Source organism: Magnolia sinica, chromosome 12 (genome assembly GCF_029962835.1).
Source record: "Magnolia sinica isolate HGM2019 chromosome 12, MsV1, whole genome shotgun sequence".
NCBI lineage: Eukaryota > Viridiplantae > Streptophyta > Magnoliopsida > Magnoliales > Magnoliaceae > Magnolia > Magnolia sinica.
Window position 1 is genome coordinate 27,244,397 of NC_080584.1, and position 21,010 is coordinate 27,265,406.

The 21,010-nt window shown below is 41.6% G+C and overlaps 1 protein-coding gene across 1 annotated transcript; it reads right to left on the reverse strand.

Annotated features, from left to right (window-relative positions):
* Window positions 1–205: 205 nt before the first annotated feature.
* On the reverse strand, window positions 206–20,750 carry LOC131221150 (uncharacterized). Its single transcript, XM_058216297.1, has 2 exons — window positions 20,387–20,750; window positions 206–600 (listed from the first exon to the last, which is right to left on the reverse strand). Exons 1-2 carry the CDS (start codon window positions 20,592–20,594, stop codon window positions 452–454), a joined length of 357 nt encoding a protein of 118 aa, XP_058072280.1. The 5' UTR covers window positions 20,595–20,750; the 3' UTR covers window positions 206–451.
* Window positions 20,751–21,010: the final 260 nt, after the last annotated feature.

Consider the following 21,010-nt stretch of genomic DNA (forward strand, 5'->3'; position numbering starts at 1 on the left):
CCTAGTTTTTGAGCCAACTCAATGAGTCTTGTCGAGTTCCAGCTGAGTAAGGATTAACTTTCTAAAAGAGCTCAAAATCTTGCCGAGTCACCGAGTTATAGAACTATGGTCTAGATCTCATGCAAAGGCCCGATCTATGGTTTTACAGTGTGTACAAATATTCCGCTTCCACACACAGCAACAATAAAAACATTCCCTTCAGCCATAAGACAAATAAACCCAGATTGATATTTATCGACGCCTTCAATTGATATCATATGCTTAACACACCTTGGTTAAAATGGCAAAAGCAATTTCTTTGCACATACTGGTACTAGTGTTCTACAACAAAACTTCATCTTTCAAAGCTCGACAGTCCTAAGTGAAATTCCCAATTACTATGCCAAAATTGTAGTTTAGAGGAAAGAACGTGCCATTGTAATGAAAAGAAGATTCCCCATTAAACTCACAGTCAAATATTCTTCTTCCTGATCTTCCCTTTGCCATGCCGCTTTTCTTTCTTCCCCTTTGATTTATGTTTCCGCTTCTTTCCTACGCCGCCAACAGGTTTTAGGGATGCCGATCCTGAAGCAGTGTTTCTGCCGTCAGCCATCTCCACATCTGTTAAAACCAGGCAAGAGGGACGCCAAACATCACAAGGACGAAGGAAATAGTAGGAGGAAACAGAGAGTCCTCATCATCAGATACACAGTTTGCCAACAGGCCGGATTCCTTTAATGTGGGAACATGGTTTGGTTTTCCAAATTACAGGCATGATGTGCCCCACAATGGATCAGGGATGCCCTGAAATTATCCCAGGATGGAAAATCGTAGACGTTGATTGTCAGGCTATTTTTCATTGAATGTGCACCGTTGCTATAGCCTCTTTAACATTATATTCATAGGCCAAAATCGAGGCATTAGGAACTTCCAACCCAGAATCTTTTTAACGCATCCCCCATCAACAATGAGGCCTATTACCTTTCAAAAAGAAAAACGACCACAAGGCCCAACAGATCAATCTCACCAAACCATGTCCACACATACTGAATGTTGCACATCCTATGAGCAGGACATTAATTCCTCAAAAGGCTAAATACCAAGAAAATTTTAGGGAAATAATCTAGGTTGGCACATGGTTTGAAAATTTGTCCTCTACAAGTAATGCATAAGCTGTATCTGTTCCAGTCCAAAATGAAAAGAGTCGCAACGTTGATATGGGACCGCAGCGTCAGACTGAGATGGGGCAAGGTGTACTGGCTTCAGTCACCAGACAAGTCGCATTCCGAAACTGTTACTTAAATCCATGATTGGACACAGTGAAATAATGTGGTTGGTGAAGCTTGTCACAAACGGCAATGTGAAAGTGAGGTCAATTGATCCCACTGCCTCCTGCTAATCAAGAATGGTGATGTGGAGTGATGAATTGACCCCACTGCTACCTACAATGTCATGTTCATGTAACCATGCACACACATGTGCACGTGTGTGTGTGTAAGAGAGAAACGTCTCAAGTCCATCAGTTGGACTGTCAGTTCCCATCCACCCAGCAACTTCCAACCTTTCATGCATGTGCAGCCTTGACCCATTCAATAGGCTGTTCACATCCTGAGGATCACCTAGTGCAAAAAATCAGTGACATCCACTTATTGGGTGGACCACACATGTATTTTGTTTTTTCAATGGCTAGACATTGATTTCTATTGTGTGCCTCACCAGATTAACAGATGGTGCTGATATTTGCACAAGGTGATCCTCATGGTGGGGCCAACCTATTCGAAGGTTTGGATGTGGCATGCACAAGATAGGTGGGAAGTTTTTGCTGGGTGAGCGGTAACTTATGGTCCAACCGTGAAGTGTTCATGACATCCACTTCGATCATCATGCATGACATCCCTACTTTGGCCATCGGCCTGATTTCCATGACTCGGGCCACACGAGCAAGAACAGTTGGGAGGGGGAGGGAGTGCCCTCGTAAGTGTTCCCTATGGTGTGACACACCTGAATCATGGATTGGAATGATTTTTGAGCCCATGGCCAAACATGGGAGTGCATGCAAGATGGTTGGAGTGGATGTCATCAACACATAATGGTGAGGTCAACAGAGGTCCCTTGCACCATGATTGTGGTGGAAACTTTTGCACTTGATCATTTTCTTCCTTCAGAAACAGGCATTTGTTATCAAGGAAATGAAAAGATGTCAATCATGGAAATTTTCTGTTGGGCCGTCAGTCACCATTCAGAATGTCCATGTAATTTGTAAGGAAAAAAGATTGGTAGAATGGGGATATATGTGTGTGTGTGTGTGTGAGAGAGAGAGAGAGAGAAATGCTCACACACTAGTTGGACCGTGAGTTTTGGTCCAACTAGCCGGGCATTTAATGTTAATAAATGCTATATCCGGAAAATTATTTTCAAAAAGAAAATGACTTACCCACTTTGATCGGCCCCACCATGGTGTTAATGGGAAATCCACCCCAATCATCACATGATTCACCTCACGCTGGACCCATGGTCTCAAAATCAGCTCCATCCATGGTTAAGGTGGACCACACGACTAAAAACAGAATACGGGAAGAGCTTATCCTCCAAATCGTCTTCCTTGGCATGGCCCAGCTGAATCATGTATAGGCATGATTTCTTAGACATCAAGCCTAACTTTTTATATGGCTGTAATGGTTGGAGTGGATTTCCAAGGCCCAACTGGGTGGGCCCTGTAAAAATCAAGGGTCGACGCCTTTCCCAATTGTTTCCATTTGGTATGGCCCACTTCATTCATGAATTAGCCTAGATTTTTTCCTGTGGGCCTAACATGGGATTAAACATAATGATCGGAGTGGATCCCACACACATATCACAGTGGCCCCGTTAAAAGATGAAAGGTTGAAGTTGGTGAGGCACTTGTTGGTTCCGAGAAAATTGGTACGTTACCGGGAATGGACGGGAGTAGATCGGGTGTTACCCGGGTAACATACCAATAGGTGCTTCCTTAACCGTGGGACCCACTTTGATATATTTGTTGTATATCCACGCTATCCATCAGTTTTTACAAATCATTTTAATGGATGGTCCCAAAAATTAAACAGATCCACCTATCAAGTGAGCCCCACCACAGGAAATAGTGAACATTGAACGCCCATCTTTATAACCTTCCTATGGCCCACTGTAATGTTTATTTTCCATCCAACATCCAGCTTATTCATAATCCAACCTATTCATAAGGTCACGCAAACCTGGATTAGGAAAAAAAATATATATCAATGTGATCCAGAACTTCCGTCACCCTAACAAGTTTTCAATGGTGGGGTTTAATCCTCACTATTTTCTGTGGTGTGGTCTACTTTAGCTTTGGATCTCCCTCATTTTTGGCCTCATGCCCTAAAAATGTTATGATAAAATAGATGGATGGTGTGGATATAACATATATATCATGGTGAGGACCATGTAGCTTTGCCACATCAACACATTCAGCTATGTGTTCCCCGCCTTGCCATCCGAGTCTTTCTCGGAACCAACGCACACCTTTCATCTTTTGATGTGGCCCACCATGATGTTTACATGAGATCCACTCCTTTCATTATATGTATAATTCCATATTAGACCTAGAGCCAAGAAATCACGCTGATCTGTAATTCAAGTGGACCATAGGAAGGGAAACAATTTGGAGGATAAGCTTTTCCAGGGCGCTATTTTCTACCGTGTGGTCCACTTTATTTATGGATGCATCTGATTTTTTGCCCCTATGACCATTATGGGGCGACTCATCTGATGGTTGGTGTGGATTTCATCTTAACTCCACCGTGGGTCCCACCCAAGCCATCAAGTCCTTTTCCTCTGGGAAACAACTTTCCCCAAAACAAATTTATTAGCATTAATTACGCAACTAGTTGGACAGTCCAACTAGTCTCTCTCTCTCTCTCTCTCTCTCTCTCTCTCTCTCTCTCTCTCTCTCTCTCTCTCTCTCTCTATATATATATATATATATATATAGAGAGAGAGAGAGAGATGCCTCCCTTTTTATTCTTCTTTCTTCCATATTGTCATGAAATGTTGCACAGGAAATGTTTGCGAATAAAGCTATGTCAAAAAAAAAAATAAAAAATCTGAAGAAATATAGTTTTCTGGATTGAAATTCCATCTGGTTGAATGCATCAGCTGCTCCCCAGCACAGGTAGATGGAAGCGGACGTCAGTTAGGGTACCCATGACTGGACTTCTGCCAAGAAATCATAAGAATGGCCAGGACGGGTATAATATGTGATGATGGTGGTGAGATTTTTTTCGGAGTTATTCATTTTTTTTTTTTCATTTTCTTGCTGTATATATCAAACATTATTTGGAAAATACCTTCTTTTTCTTTGAAAAAATAAATGAAGAATAACTTGGTGACTTTCTTCAAACAATCAAAGAAAAAAAATTGTTTTTTGAAATTGATGGTTTTGTTAGAAAAGAACAACAACAATAAACAGCCATTCACAAGTGACCCTCTCTCGTCACTCAGCGAACAAGGCGAAGCAAGAAAAATGAAGGCAAAAAACAGGGGACACCTAAAGGCCCCAGCCAAAAAACACACCACCGCACCCACGACCCACCAACCCCGCCAAAGAAAATCCTCAACACCTGCCTTGGCAACACTTGCCACCCAATTAATGCCATAAGACAGATCCTCTCAATAGATTCAACCAACGAAACCTTTTGCCTCAAAGATTCTGCTATTCTTCTCTTCTCACAAACCCTGTTAGATTTCTGAAGAAACACATCTTCCATGAGATGTACTTTTAGCCTTTGAATAGACTTACATGCCACTCCAACAACGTATCACCAATAATGTTATTGAAAACCTTCCGGACCCCAGCTAAGAGAGAAGGGCAGCCCACACTCTCCTCGCAACCACACAAAATCAAAGAATTTCGCTGCTATTCTTGTAATAAACCCCCAATATGGTGCCTTAATCCATGAAATTAGGTATAGTGCCATAATAATCTGTAATACCAGATACAGAAATGGATGTGGGAAAAAAGTACAAGACATGAAACGTCTCATATTCCAACAGTTATATTATTTAGCCAAAAGAGCAAAAATGAATATTTGAGATGATATATTAGTGTAACAATGGTTCAAACAATCCTATGGTGTCATGCACCTGTAATTAACAACTTCAAATCTAAGACTAAAAATCCATATTAGAAATACAGTTACAGAGTTACAGACATGACTTCCTAAGAAATAAAAAGGCTTCTCTTGCCAAATGGTGGTGAAGGTTTGGTGATGAAATGGAAGTGTAGTGGAGAGAGAATTTTCAAAAAAATAATGCGACTCAAGGTGTGGAGGTAGGTTTCCTAGCCAAGATGCAGTTCCAGTGGGGCATTGCGTATGCAAGGCTGTTAGTCAAAGTGCTAGAAGATTCAATCAGATTGATAGAATTATTACAGAAAAAGTTGGCATCTTAATCAACAAAGAGTGTTAGTTCATTCCACGTAGTGGCTCTAGAATCAGAATTTAGAAGGATATCTGGATTGGGGACACAAAGTTGGCTACCTCCTTCCCATCTTTGTTTTCCCTATCTTTGTTTTCCCTAGTGACAGATAAAGAATCAGAAGTGGTGGATTGTTACGATTTCTTGAGGGGTTTTGCCATTTTTGATGTCCCTCTCCATAGGATTTTAAGCGATGCGAAATTGGGGGACTTCGTTGTTCTCATGGGCATCCCTCTGAGAGGTTAGCCTTGATGTTTCAAGTCAGAATGTCAAGTATCAGAAATGCCCAGCCAATTGGTGCTTCTCTTCCAAATTTGTTCTTTCCAAACACTGTGAAGCCAATCATATTAAGTACCTGGGCACTACAATTTTGAGAGCCCGATCAAAAAAATAAAATAAAATTTGAGAATCTGCATTCCTTCTCAGGTTGAAGCTTTTGTGGGGATTACCATAGCCAACAAAATCTATCTATTGGTAACCTTAAAAAAAGGAATATGGTAATGGTCAATGCGTGTGTTGTGTAGAAGAAACAACGAATCAGTGGATCACCTCTTCCTGCATTGCCAGGACACCAGCGCCATTTGGGATCACTTTTTTTAGTTTTTCAAGGTTAATTGGGCATTGGACGGTTCAAGAGATCCCTTTTTGACATCACTGCAGGATGGGTTTCTGGTCTGTTTTGGTGTGTGGCAGACGCATTTGGATGATGTTTCCCAATGCTATTCTCAAGGGGATTTAGTAGGAAAGAAATACTAGGATTTCTTTAATGCAAGTCTCCATCCATTGTTTTCCTCATTTCTTCTATTGTCTTGTTGGGGCTGGGATTGGCTCTTCTTCTCCCTGAATTCTCAGGGACATCATTTGTCTCACTGAGGAGAGACTTGGAAGCGGTTGTATATGGGGGATCAGGTTGTGGCTGTTCCTGGTTGCTTCTTCTTATTTCTGCTCTTTGTTTTTTTTTTTTTTTGTTTTTTCTGTTTTTTTCCTGTGTGCGTGTGTATTTTGGTTTGCGAAGAAGTGACCACAGTGTCATCTTCCGCTCCTTATCCTATTAGTTCTGTTTGCTTTAATGAATTTGTCATATTGTGATTTTTTTTTTTTTAAGGATCCTTGGGAAATTGCTCTGAAGATTCAGGGAGAACCCGACTCTCTTAATATGAAAGTCAATTGTTGAGAAATACGTGAACCCTGAGTGGGCTTCTCATTAGAGAGAGAGATTCAGGTGCGGTGCTTGGAAATCCGTTCATGAAGTGGTGGATATTTTCCAGATTGATGTCAGATACAGGGGAAGTGAGATTTTTGAAAAATAGACTGGGTGAATGCATCCTTTCTCATGCATATAGGACCTTACCTCGAGGTGAGGTAGAAGGTTGACAGAAAGAGGTAAATTCTAAGGAAATGGCTAGGGCCTGTTTGGTCCACGGGATTAAATGGTATGGAATTGCATTAGACGGAATTAGCACCATTATTGCACGATGATTGCATGTCTGGAAATACCAAGGTATTTTGACCATCCAATCCCTATGTTTGGGATCAAATTCTTCCTCTAGAAAAACACTGTATTAAGCAAAACCTGTGTTTGGTGGACCATGGAATGGTAATCAACAGACCAGTTTCACAACTGATGTCGGTCACTTGTACATGTATACCAATCGAATGTCACGTGTAAAGGGTGCATATAGATGGATGGCGTGGATAAAACACATGCATCAATGTGGGGCCCACAGATGTAGTGGATTTCAAAATCCACTAAAAATCCTGCATGGAACCAAATGCAATTCCATCCTACCAAATCCCAATCCTTCCCGTCATCTCCAAATGCCAGATGGAATTTGCACGGGACCAAATGCAATTCCATCCCACCTAATCCCACCTAAGCCCACATACCAAACAGGGTTGAGACAGACACATGGTACCATCCCCATTAGGATTATTTATTTATTTTTCCTTTGAAAGATACCATCCCCATGATGATCAGAGCATAAAAATCAGAGAAGAGCAATGACAAGGGTAACACTGCAGCAACAAGAAACTGATCAAGAGTGAGGGACAAAGCCACAACCGACAATCCAACGCACAAAACCCACAAATTCACCACTGCAGAAAAAGAAGTGGCCTGCTCCCCAGGACCATCCCATGCACAACAACAACAACAATTATCCGATGCAGGAGCCTCCACCATTATAATTACTGTCAAAGCCAAACAAGATGCAGCATAAAGACTGGAGATGGCAGTGGATCACTAATTTCTCTAACCCTCAGAGATGAATTCTTAAGCAGGAAAGAATGATCCAGTGGACAGACTTCATGTGTCTTGAGATTATAGGATGTGACCCTAGATTGAAATCAGTTGAACTATGGACCCCAAAAGTTCAATCTGGTCCTGCAAAGATCTCTATAGACAGCCATCAGTCTCTTTGGGAATTGTACAGCTTTACAATAACAAACTCCATAGGGTTGTGCACGGGGAGATACTTAATGACCTGCTGTTTCTTTTGGGTTTCATGCATAGCCATATAGCAGCATACAACCTTTTGGGTGTATTAAATGCATGCTTTAAGGGATATATATCAACTGCATGGATCCTCTACTCATACAGCAGTGCATACAACCCAAACATAAGAGTTTGGAGAGTGCTTTGGTACTATGGAGTATTTTTGACAGTTGTCAGGTTTCATTTTAGGTTTTGAATCCCATGTGACTATATCTTTAGTGATTTATTTTTTCAGTGGTTTATGATTTGTTTAGAATCTAAACAAAGCAAGATTCCGGATCTATTAGATCTGTGTAAAGAGGACTAGTATGGAGTGGGTGATTATTCTAATTGTGAATGGAAGTTTCTTTTTCTTAATTCCACAATGGGGATTGATTTTCTCTTGGTACAAAGAGAGCTTTTGGTGTGATGCCCTGGATTAGAGCAATGCAACCTAATCATCCTTTATTCGCTTATTCTTTATGCAATTATTATTTGATTGAAACCAATTGGAGCCACAATTATTATGGAATTAGGTCTTGTAAGCATTCGGGTGCAGTTCAAAAACTCAATCGATCAACCCAGTACACACTTGAATCAACTTGGACTAGTCACTGGGACATAGATACACTGAAAGTTGGTTTGTCCATATTCTAGGAAAAACCAGGCCTAGTTTGCAGGTCAACAAGAAGTTGTTTGACTCAGACTAGGTCAGGACTCAGAACAAGTTAAGCAATTCTTTATTATGGGAATAGATTTATTTTTTTTAGGTATAATTTTAACTACAGCCTAAGGAGGTGCTAAGGAATTGAGGAGGATTAAAAAATGAAATTGACGCACGCATCCATTTGTTGGCATGTTTGGGATGGAAAAAACAACCAGAAGCTCTTGGAGGTCGTTAAGGGCATGTTTGGTGATGTCGGCCCACTATAAAGCCCAGCCTACTTAGGCCCACTATATGGCCCAACAAGACGTAAGCCCATAGAGCCCAACATGTGCTAATTTTTGGGCTGATTATTTACAAATTTGGAAATTATAATCCATCATTAGCCATCTCCCCATGCCTTAAAAACTAATCGTGGCTCATGTCCAACTCATCCAATGCATGTCTTGTTTTGTGCCACATCACTTCAAACAAGCAATTGAACTACTCCACCTCATCATCCATCATGCATCACCTACAACCCATAATCCTTATCCATCTACTAGCCAATGCGTGCCTAGATTTCTTCCACCTTGGCCAAAGCATGCTTAGCACCATCCTCCTTATCCATCCACTACCTATAACATACACTACCTTCCACCTCAATTTTAGCACCAATAAGATCCCATAAACTTGCAACATCATCTTGTCACCTCAACCCCCAATTCTCTATATAATAGTAGGAGCTCGCTTACACTCATACTTTTGCTACACTTAGAAATTTCTGAGATTTTAAGAGAGAGAGAGACAGAGAGAGAGAGAGAGAGAGAGAGAGAGAGAGAGTGGGGCCAAGGTGTAGCCCGCCATCAAACCTAGAGGGAGTGGACCACACATCATCATCCAGCCGTCCATCCATTTGAGATGAGTGTGCACCCCCCTCCTTCCATCCTCCTATTTCTTCCTTTTGTATTTCTTGATGTGTGCGGGGCCCACTAGTGTGGAGCCCCTGTGTGCATGTATGGTTGGCCATGGTGGTCAGCAAGGTAGCCCACCATGATGTACATTATATTCTCACATTTTACATGTAATCCCATTTTTATATCTAGACAACAACTTGTAAAAATCGTATAAAATCAACAATGTTAAGATCCTAACTGAAACTTGATAATAATAAGAATTGCATTATGAGATAACTCTGGACCAAATTTTGTCGCTATCTAACGGTCCAATCTTCCGTAGCATCAATTTTACTTCGCTATTGTCCAGCAGCACACCGATGGTCCCGATTTGCCAAAAACAGACCCATTTTTAGTCCATTTATTGAACGTCCGAACTCTGATCGAGGCTTATTATATATTGTTGGAAAGCTACTTAGATTTTCTACGAAGCCAACGTAATATATCTTTCTATTGAGTTCAATAAAGGGACTAAAAAAGGGTACGTTTTTTGGCAAATCGGGACCATTAGTGTGCTGCTAAACAGCAGCCAAGTAAAATTGATGTTACAAAGATTGGACCGTTAGATAGCCACAAGTTTCAGTTAAGATCTTAAAATTGTTGATTTTATATGATTTTTACACGTTGTTGTCTAGATATGAAAACGGGATTACATGTGAACTGTAAGAATATATATGTGAGCCACCTTGCTGACCACCATGGACAACCATACATGCACACAGGGGCTTCACACTAGTGGGCCCCACACACATCAAGAAAATACAAAGGGAAGAAAGAGAAGAGTGAGGAGGATGGAAGGAGGGGGGTGTACACTCACCTCAAATGGATGGATGGCTGGATGATGATGTGTGGTCCACTCCCTCTAGGTTTGATGGTGGGCCACACCTTACCCCCCCTTCTCTATCTAAAATTTCTAACTATAGCAAAAGTAAGATTGTGAGATAGCTTTTACTCTTATATAGAGAATTGGGGGTTGAGGTAACAAGTTTATGGGGTCTTATTGGTATTAAATTTGAGGTGGAAGTTGGTGTATGTTATAGGTCGTGGATGGATAGGGGGGATGGTGCTAAGCATGCTTTGGCCAAGGTGGAAGAAATATAGGCATGCATTGGCTAGCGGATGGATAATGATTGTGGGTTGTAGGAGATGCATGGTGGATGATGAGGTTGAGTAGTTCAATTGGTTGTTTGAAGTAATGTGGCACAAAACAAGACATACATTGGATGAATGTGTAGGATGAGGTGGACATGAGCCATGATTAGTTTCTAAAGCATGGGGAGAGAGTTAATGATGGATTTTGGGGTAGAATTCATTTTTGTCTCATAGTGCATTGTCTCATATGTGCTAGATATTCATTCGTCATGTATTGATTATCTCATCTTGTGATGATTTCCATGCTCTAGAAAGTGAGCTTTAGGCCAACATGGGCTCAAGTCCAATGGACCTAATACAATAAAAGTTTCTTGTGTTACAAGATACGCAATTTGCGTCATGAATTCGATAGGTTATATCTCACTAACGGAGTGTCGGATTGGCACACGGTTTTCATCATCGTGACCACAACGGTGACGCAGTCCACATGACAAAGGTTTTAAGGTTATCTAATACAGATCACTCGGGTGGAGTTGCAAGGTGCATGAGCAAGGCATGGGCTTGTTTAACTAGTGGGGAAAGAGACGAGTAATAGATGATTGATGGATTGATTGATGTCTAACCTTAGAATTCGTACAAATAGGGCCCGCGTGCATTGCGTGGCCCACCTTGGATCGTGCCAAAACTAAAACTTCTAATTTAGGGATCACAATGGGGCATGCCGCGCGGCGTTGGAATCGCATCGCCCGCGCGGTTGCTAGGGTGCAAGTCTCAGGGTGTTGCAATACTAAAATATGGTCGCGATCAAAACTTGTTGATCTAGTCCGCTAGGAATACATCGATGCCGAAGTTGAAGCGTGTGGTCAGTCTCACGGTGTTACGGGTCTTAGAACTCTACCCTCCTAACAAAAAAATCGTCCCCGAAATTTGCACTATTACCCAAACTAGGCCAAATTCATAAAGCCCACTTTCTAGAACATGAAAATTATCACAATATTGGACAATCACTACATGACAAATGAATATCTAGCTTATATGAGACAACGCATTATAAGACGAAAATGAATTCTACCCCAAAATCCATCATTAGCCCTCTCCCCATAGCTTAGAAACTAATCATGGTCATGTCCACCTCATCCTACATATGCATCAAATGAACGTCTTGTTTTGTGCCATATCACTTCAAACAACCAATTGAACCACTTCACATCATCATCCACTATGCACACTTACAACCCACAATCCTTATCCATCCACTAGCCAATGCATGCTTAGATTTCTTCCACCTTGGTTAATGCATGCTTAGCACTATCCCCTCATCCATCCACTACCATAACATACACCATATTCCGCCTTAATTTTAGCATCAATAAAACCCTATAAACTTGTCACATCAGCTTGCCACCTCAACACCATACACTCCAACATTGGTTGCCACCTCATCGCGCGCATAACCAAGTGAGTGGAAGAGACCTCACTATCCACTTTGCCGATGGTATGCCAATGCCCCCCCGGCACGTCGATAGCAAACCCATTTACAAGCTGGTCAAACTCAACCTAGCTTATAAGCTCTTACCCTCAGGCGGATAAGGTCGCACCCCCTTTCAACCAACCACGACACAGTAAGAGACGGCCTATTGGTATTTAGCACTTGAGCGCTCATGTTATCCACTCGGTCTCGACATTGAAGCATCCTACTGGTACCACAAGGGTCTAGAGACTTTCATCCAAGGACATCCATAGAGCCCTAACGCTAGAACAGATATTTCCAGTATCCAATCCGGCCATCCACGATATGCATGTGGAGGCCACAATCCTGATGTCGTTGGGGTTTAAAGCGATCGTGACATACAAGATGCAGAATACATGAGACATACAATCCAAATCATGCACCAAAACTATGCGCACTGCACAATCATGTGGGGCGACCCTATCCCATATAGTCCCCTAAGTGTTTCAAGCCAAAAGGCATATGCTATAATCAATTGTCATCCACAACAGGCATACAAATGATGCGTATGGGCATATAAACAAGTATGATATCCATTATACTAAGCATGTTATCAGTGTCCTATCAGGCCAAGCACACTAGCATGTTATTAGACATATCATGAGATAATCAGCCCTAATTGGCACTTCAACAACCTCCACATTAGCAGCAGCAACAGCAACAGTATTAGCCGCCGAGACCCCGGTGGCAGCCGCATCAACTGCCGAGACCTCCCCCGTAACAACAGAGGCAGTAGTACAGACCGCCACAACAACAACAGCAGCGGGGACATGCACCTCCCCAGTAGACTCAAGGCAAGTTTTATGCAGTCTAGCAGGATCCTCAGGCATCAAGAGTTGTCAAGAGTACACTCATTGTTTCCTCATGCATAGCACATGTCTTGTTTGATTCTGCCGTATCGCATTCATTTGTATCCAAGGATTTTTGTCGATCAACTGATTTGCTGCCCAAGTCTGCACGTGAGGGTTTGACGGTGTCGACACCCTTAGGGAAGACCGCAGTGCTAGATTTGATTTGCTCTTCTTGCCCTATTCTAGTAGGAGTAGGGCTGAACATGAGCCAAACTAGCTCGAAAAGCTCGCTCGGCTCGGCTTGAACGACCACTCGAGGTGAGCCACGTTTCATATAACCCAACTCGTTTTGAAAATGAGCCAAGTTTGATCATAGTGAATCTTGACTTGACTCGACTCGACTCAAATATATATTACATTATATTATATTATATTATATTATATTATATTATATTATATATATTGAATATTTGATTTGGGAGTTGGGTCGGGTGGCTAGGTTGAATCGGGTGTGGGTTGGGTCAAGTTGTTGGGTTGAGTCGGGTGTAGGTTGGGTGTTGGGTTGGGTTGGGTCGGGTCGGGAGCAAGCTCGACTCGACTCGAGGTAGGCTCGCCTTGACTCGATCCACTAGCTCGCATCAAGCTTGACTCAAAAGGTTTAGCAAACAAGCCAAGCTCCAATGGTAAGCTCGAGCTCGAGCTCAAGGAGAGCACGGATGATTCAAGCCAATCTTGGCCCACCTCGACTCAACTCGGCTCGATGTACAGCCCTAGGTAGGGGAAACCTTTTTGCCGATTGACCTGTTTGTCTTGCCAATGTCCGAGTCCAATGTTATCCTGGGCATGGATTGGCTTGTCGAGTACCATGCCATGTTGGAATGCTCCGCGATGACAGTCACGTTTTGTATACTCGGTGTACCGCAATTCTAGTTTGCCATCGAGCCCAGAGGAGAGCAGCTCGCATGCCTTATGTCTTGCGCCGTAGAGGAGCCAATTGCCTTGTGCACGACCAGCCGTCAGTCATTTACAGTTTCCTGGATGTGTCTAAGGAGATTCCATGGTTGCCGCCTCGTCGGCATTCTAAGTTTCAAATCAACCTTGTGCCCGATACAACGCCTATCTCAAAGGCCCCATATCGCATGGCACCATTAGAGTTACGGGAACTGAAAAAGCGATTGGACGAGTTGCCCGAGTTAGGCTTTATCCATCCGAGCAGTTCACCGTGGGAAGCTCCGATACTCCTCGTGAAGAAGAAAGATGGCTCGTTGAGGCTTTACATGAATTACCGCGAGCTCAATAAGGTCACGATTAAGAATAAGTACCCGCTTTTGAGGATAGGGGTTGTAATTTAGGTTCGGTTTGACCAGCTCGTAAATGGGTCCGCTATCGACGAGCCGAGTGGGCATTGGCATACCACTGGCAAGGCGGATAGTGAGGTCTCTTCCACTCACTTGGTCATGCGCGCGATGGGGCAGCAGCTAATGTTAGAGTGTACTAGACCCCGATGATGTTTCCATATACAAATTGTACTGATATGTGGACTATTTGAGGATTAGCATGTTTGCGTTGCATCCCTAGCATATGATATTCGACCATGTAGCCCTTACATTGTATAGCCTTGGTATAGCTAACAGCATTCATGGACTTGGCAGTTTAGCCCTCCATCATCTTCCGCATACTCTAATATCTGTATTATTGACATATGCATTGTGCACGCACACACGCACTCTACTGAACTTCGTAAGAAGCTTATGCACGTTTGTTTACGCTACAGGTGGTGCTAGGGTGTATCAGCAGCATTGAGCCCGAAGCATGAGCCTGTTCTTTTGAGTTTTGATTACATCTTGTATTTTCCTTCCAGCATTGTACTCAAAGTTTATATTAGTAGATATGTGATGATGATGCTATTTTGTGACTTAGGTACACTTATGGTTATGCTTCTTTACCACAAAAAAAAAAAAAAAAAAAAAACTCACCCCATAAATCCTCCTTTATAGAATCCCAGGATCGGAACCTGGCTTATGAGAAATGGGATCCGAGAATGGGGTACTACGAAGGTTGTCGGCACCAAATTCGGCGACTGGGAATTTTGTGAGCCTGGTTCCCGAGTTTGGGGCATGACAGAAGTTTTACTATATTTGGGAGACATGAGGGGTTGATTTAAAGATGTGATGAGAGTATAATTAATATGACTGAAGATATGGGTTAGATTTAAATATTTGATTGCTTCCCATGTTTGCTTTTCATTAAGCTTTTGCCATTGAAGAAAGATTAGATTCGTTTGTAATAAATTGCAATTGATTCACTTGTAGAGATTTCAATCAAGGATTCCTTTAAGACCTATAAATGGGGTTATGTGTAGGAGTGGGGAGATTTTTCGAAGTGTCTTTTTCTTTCACTTTTGTAAGAGAAAAGGTTGATATCAATAAAAGTTTATCTCCCTCTCTACTCAATTGTTCTTACGCGTTTTTTTTTTTTTTAAATTTCTTTGCAACATGGATATCGAGATCTCATTGACTCGATAACCGGGCTGCGCTATTTTTGTATCAAAGCGGGTTGTCTTTGGGAATTTTCGACTCCACATCATCTCCTAATGGCATCGAAAGAGGTGACATAGGAAGAGCTCGCACAAGTAGCTCAATTGATCCGCGCATTCACAGAACAGGTAGATAAACTCACTCATGCGGTAGGCAATCTCACTAATAGAGTGAGGGACAGCGTAGAGGGAATCCAGAGACCGAAGTTGGAGCATATGGACACATAGGGGAAGGTCCCCACTAAAGCCCTAACCAACAACGGGCAACCCCAACTTATGAAGACGCCAATGATCAATTCCTTCGATTGTTGGAACATGACAAAGAACCCGGAGTTAAAATAGAAACCCTAGAAACGACGAAAAAATCCACAGAGTCAAAGAAAAAGTTGACATCTGAAGTTATTGATGCATTAACGTTGGACTTACACATGAATTCACCAATGGATCAATTGATTGATCCAATGATAGTGATAGTCGTAATGATAGACATGCAAGTAGGTCTTAATACTCAAATTAAAACACATTTGCAAAAGAAGATTGTGACGCGAAAAATGAGGCAAATATTTCAAGATCAACGAAGAACTTTAAAGTTACAATAAACAAGTTGGCACCCACAAAAGCACAGACGAAAAAGACATCATCTATAGTGGACTCCAACAAAGGTTGTGCCGAGCCAATGCTTAGGGTTACATCATCAACTTCCACCAACAAAGAACAAGGTAGAGGTAATATAGGTCTAAAGGTTGAGATTGATTTCCAACTTGAGGACAAGTTCTTTCGAAGCCGGAGAGAATCGATGCAAGCCCACCGTAGGGCCCCACCCATATAGGCCCATTATATGTCCCAACAAGACGTAAGCCCATAGCCCAACATGTGCAGATTTTTGGGTTGATCATTTACAAATTTGGAAATTATTATTTACTATATTTGGGAGATATGAGAAGTTGATTTAAAGATGTGATGAGGGTGTAATTAATATGATTGAAGATATAGGCTAGATTTAGATATTGATTGCTTTTCATGTTTTCTTTTCATTAGGCTTTTGTCATATGAAGAAAGATTAAATTAGCTTATAATAAATTGTAATTGATTCTCTTAGTTGTAGAGATTTCAATCAAGGGTTCCTTTAATATTTATAAAAGGGGGTTAGTAGTGCAGGAGTAGGGAGATTCGAATATTTTCTAAGTGTGGCTTTTTCTTTAACTTTTGTAAGAGGAAAGGCTGATATCAATAAAAGTTCTCTCCCTCTCTAGTCTCTACTCCATTGTTCTTGTGGATACTTTTTTTAAAACTTCTTTGCAATTTGAATATCGAGATCTCATTCACTCGATAACCGAGTTGCACCATTTGGTAAGTGGGCTTATGTGGGATTAGGTGGGATGGAATTGCTTTGGTCCCGTGCAAATTCCATTCGGGGTTTTAAGGCAATGGGAAGGATTGGGATTAGGTGGGATGGAATTGCATTTGGTCCCGTGCAGGATTTCTAGTGGATTTTGAAATCCACTACATCTGTGGGGCCCACATTGACGCATGTGTTTTATCCATGCCGTCCATCCATATGCGCCCTTACACGTGACATTGGAGTTGTATGCGTGTACAAGTGACTGACATCAGTTGTGAATCTAATCCGTTGATTACAATTCCATGGTCCACCAAACATGGAAATCGTTGAATACAGTGTTTTTCCCATAAGAAGAATCTAATCCCAAACGTGGGGATTAGATAGTCAAAATACCATGGCATTTTCAGACATGCGATCATTGTGCAATAATAGTGTTAATCTCATCTAATGCAATTCCATACCATTTTATCCCGCAGACCAAACAGGCCCAAGTCACATGCATAAATGGGCTCTCAATATGAAGGATTTTCAAGTGTCAATTTTGGAATTTTGGAGACATTGGAAAGCTATGGCAGGTTGTGGTTCTGCTGGTAAGGAAATAAGTGACCAGCCTTTTTTGTAATATTTCATGTTTCTGTCCCTAAAACAACAACTAATTAAGAAACCATGCCTTGGTTGACCTGCCAAGTCCCGGATGAACCCAACAAGTGACTACGCGACTAAGCAACTATGTGTAACATACCATATTGTGTCAGGTACTTCAGTTATATGCAGGAAGCCCATGGTATGTCTTATCCATCCCACATAAATAGCACGTCTATGCCATCTCTGGGTACCACAGCTAACTGAATCAATTGGGACTAGGTTCTTGAACTATGCTTGAGATGACATTTGGAATGGAGGTCATCTTTGTGCCAGAGCATTATAGAATCTTGTATGTGAGGCATGAATCGTAATGGTGCAGACTGGGATAAGGCTCAAGTGATAATGATTATTATGATGATGATATGTGGTGTGAATCATAGGGTTGTGTGGTGGTAAAATAACAGGATCCATCATGAAATCCCTCATTGTGACTTGATAGGTGGTAGTAAAATCCTATCTATATGACTAGTCATGGTATGGACTACCCCACTCCTCCTAGGATATAGGTTTTTAGCTAGAATATCATATTAGATAGCCCTCTCCAATGTTCATATCATCATTTCCTGTATTGTACTGTACAATTTCAATATCAGCCAAGAGTTTCAAACTAGTGGGCTCCTCCAGTGGATAATCCACAGAGACAAGTTCAAATGGTACCCACAAGGGTTTAAAAATAAAAAAGAAAGGATAGCATAACAAATTTAAGCTGCCTTTTTATAGTGATGGCAAAAATGATTATGTTTGTAGGTTCTGCCGATATAATCGATGGTACCAAAGTGGGCATGGAAAGCCTTAAGGAGACTCCTAGACTCCTTTCTAAGAAAGAATTCTTTTCCTTGTTACGAATTGAATAGGAACCCCAGAATGTCACATAGCTCACCAAAATTAAGTTCATACTTCAATGGGATTTTTACCCACATTTCCAATGAGAAATCTTGACACTATTATGTTCTAGTTCAAGATTCCCATATAATGTGAGAGTTTCAATGAGTGACTAACTTGGTAAACAATGGGGAACACAGCCAGAAACTTATACAGCTCATTCTCCGCGTGGTTTTCTTCTGGTTTACCTTAAGTTGCATCTCTCTTGTGATTTGTATAAGTTCTCCATACCACAAATTATGTATTTTCCGTCCATTAATATTGGAAAAACACATCCAAACGAATCACATTGCCAACCGCATTTAGGTTGGAAGTATGCTCAAACTACATTTCCAGTTAAAGCATTTTGAGGCCACAAAGGCTACCTTTGGAAATGCATGGAAGCCAGTACCACGTAAGCAAACTATGGCTTTTCTATTGAACTAGATAAAATCACTATGTTAATTTCCTATGTGATTTTTAAGACACATAAGTGTATGCTCCACTGTAGATGGATGTTAGTGACTGAAGCTAGACTTTAAAGACAACATGGATGAATTCAAATATCAATTAATTGTCGATACATTGGTAGAGGAAAAAAAAAAAACATGAGCAAAAAGTTTAGGAGAAAGCCTCAGAAGCATCTCTAACTCATTTACCAAACAAATCAACGTTAATGGGGACTAAAAGAATCCAGGTAGTTAGGGATGTAAGGTCATGAACACTCATCAAAGACATGGAGGCTTCCATATATCTTAAACAAAATTCAGGAGATCACTTCTTCTCATGTAAACATGTGGGTAGCATGGTTCTAAACAGACACGTTGAAGTGTGACTAGCCTGGATAACCAGCACAACTAGCCCAAACACCGACTGTCTTGGTCTGGTTTTGAAGCGTGGCCACCTAGTAGCTCTTGTTATCGCCCAACAAATCCGAATCAACTTAGTTTCTAGAGTATATGTACAACCATGGTGGTTAAAGAAGCCAATGGCATCCTACACTCCATGTAAGCTAAGAGAGTGTCTCGAAACCAAATCCTTAAAGAGGAATTTTCAACTGCTCAGTCTGAAATGTTCTACAATATTATTCGGGTTCTCTTATTTTGAACAAGTCAGGTCCATGGCTCCATGATCCAAACCATTGATATGATGGACCATACTGGGCATAGCCCAAGCAGTAAAAGTTCATCAGATTGCAAGATCCCATGATTCCCATCTGCACAATATTAGGCCTTTCCTTCCTCGAATGTGAAGAGCTCCTTATTTCCTCACTTAACCGTATATTTTTATACCTTGGACGCAGTACATTGGAATCCTGAAGCACCACCATGAATGCTACCAAACGTCCGCCTGCGAGACTTCTGTCGCTCCATCCCCACACGGGCAGAGAACCCATCGCGGATTGCCCCTGCCCTAACTGAAATGGGGATGGGGGAGTCTAAGCATACTCTTCCAATGTGGGGGATTTGTAGCACCTGAGCCATCCACAAAGGAACCAATAATATCAACTGTGTCAATAACAAACTTTGGTCCCACTCACGCCCCATTGTAGAAACCAAAAACTAAACCAATAGTGTATGACCTTTCAACCCAAGTGCTGTATGATGCCTCATCTTGTTATTGAGGACTAGTCCCATTGTGGTTGATGTTCTGTGTACTTTATTATTATTATTCTTTTCTTCAATTTTTATTTTTATTTTTTGGTAATTAGGCTCATGGTCCTTTATTTCATGAAATTTTGATGGTAAGCCCAAAAGAAACATATGTAACTGTTTCTTAAATGCTCAAAAGAAGAGGATATTAGAAAAAAAAAAAAAAAAAGATTTTTTTAAGAAAAGAAACAAGATAGAGGGAGTAGTTACTCGTGTACGGAAATAGGCCTTGCCGGAAATTGATCATTTTCCAATAATAACATAGAGATTTCATTCATGTATGGAAATGGGGCTTTCTGATATTGAATGTTCTTGAGAGAAAGTGAGAGAGAGTGATTGCTCATGTATGGAAATGGGTCATGCAGAAAAGGAAGAAAAAACGACAGAGAGAGAGAGAGAGAGAGAGAGAGAGAGAGAGAGAGAGAGAGCACCCATAGAGGTAGTGTTGGCTGTCGTTGTGGCAGTGGTGGTGGTGGTGGTGGAGATGTAGGAAGGTGGAATGGGAAGCTTAGGAGCGTTGAGAGCGGCTTCTTGAACAGCCAGCTTTGCAGCTTCCTTGTTGTCGTAAAAGGGTTGGACAATTTCTCTCCTCAGAGTCCTCAGCCTCTTCTGCCTCTTCGATCTCAACGACTTCGCCATACTCCAACAACGCCCTTTGGTTGTTGCTGCTGCCGCTTTTGGTGTGGTTGTTGTTGTTGTTGTTGTTGGCGATGCCGCTTCGTTGCTGGCCTGTGACTTGTGAGTTGCGTTCTATTGTGGAAAAGGTTTAGGGCTTTTTTTTCGTTGTTGAGAATGAATTATTTAAGGCACGAGCCTTCAGCCGACGCTTCGCCGTTAATGGATAAGCAGATACATCACGGTGGGCCCTGCACAGATCTGGCTGGACGGCAGGACGCAATCCGCATTCATCACATGTGGGCCTATTAGGAGAATATCGTAGATTTTGAAGATCGTGGCCGTTAATATGGAAACCTTGCCATTCACTGTGCGGCGTACGGAGGAATCATATGAAACTCAGGTGTGGGGAGCCTCTACAATTTCATTGGGTTTTATGC

What these genes read in the sequence shown, in the direction of transcription:
- LOC131221150 (XM_058216297.1), bottom strand. Translation starts at nt 20,594, where the DNA reads ATGGCGAAGTCGTTGAGATCGAAGAGGCAGAAGAGGCTGAGGACTCTG. An exon ending in AGCCAACACTACCTCTATGG is followed by an intron (nt 601 to 20,386) that starts GTGCTCTCTCTC and finishes TGGTTTTAACAG; the next exon opens with ATGTGGAGATGGCTGACGGC.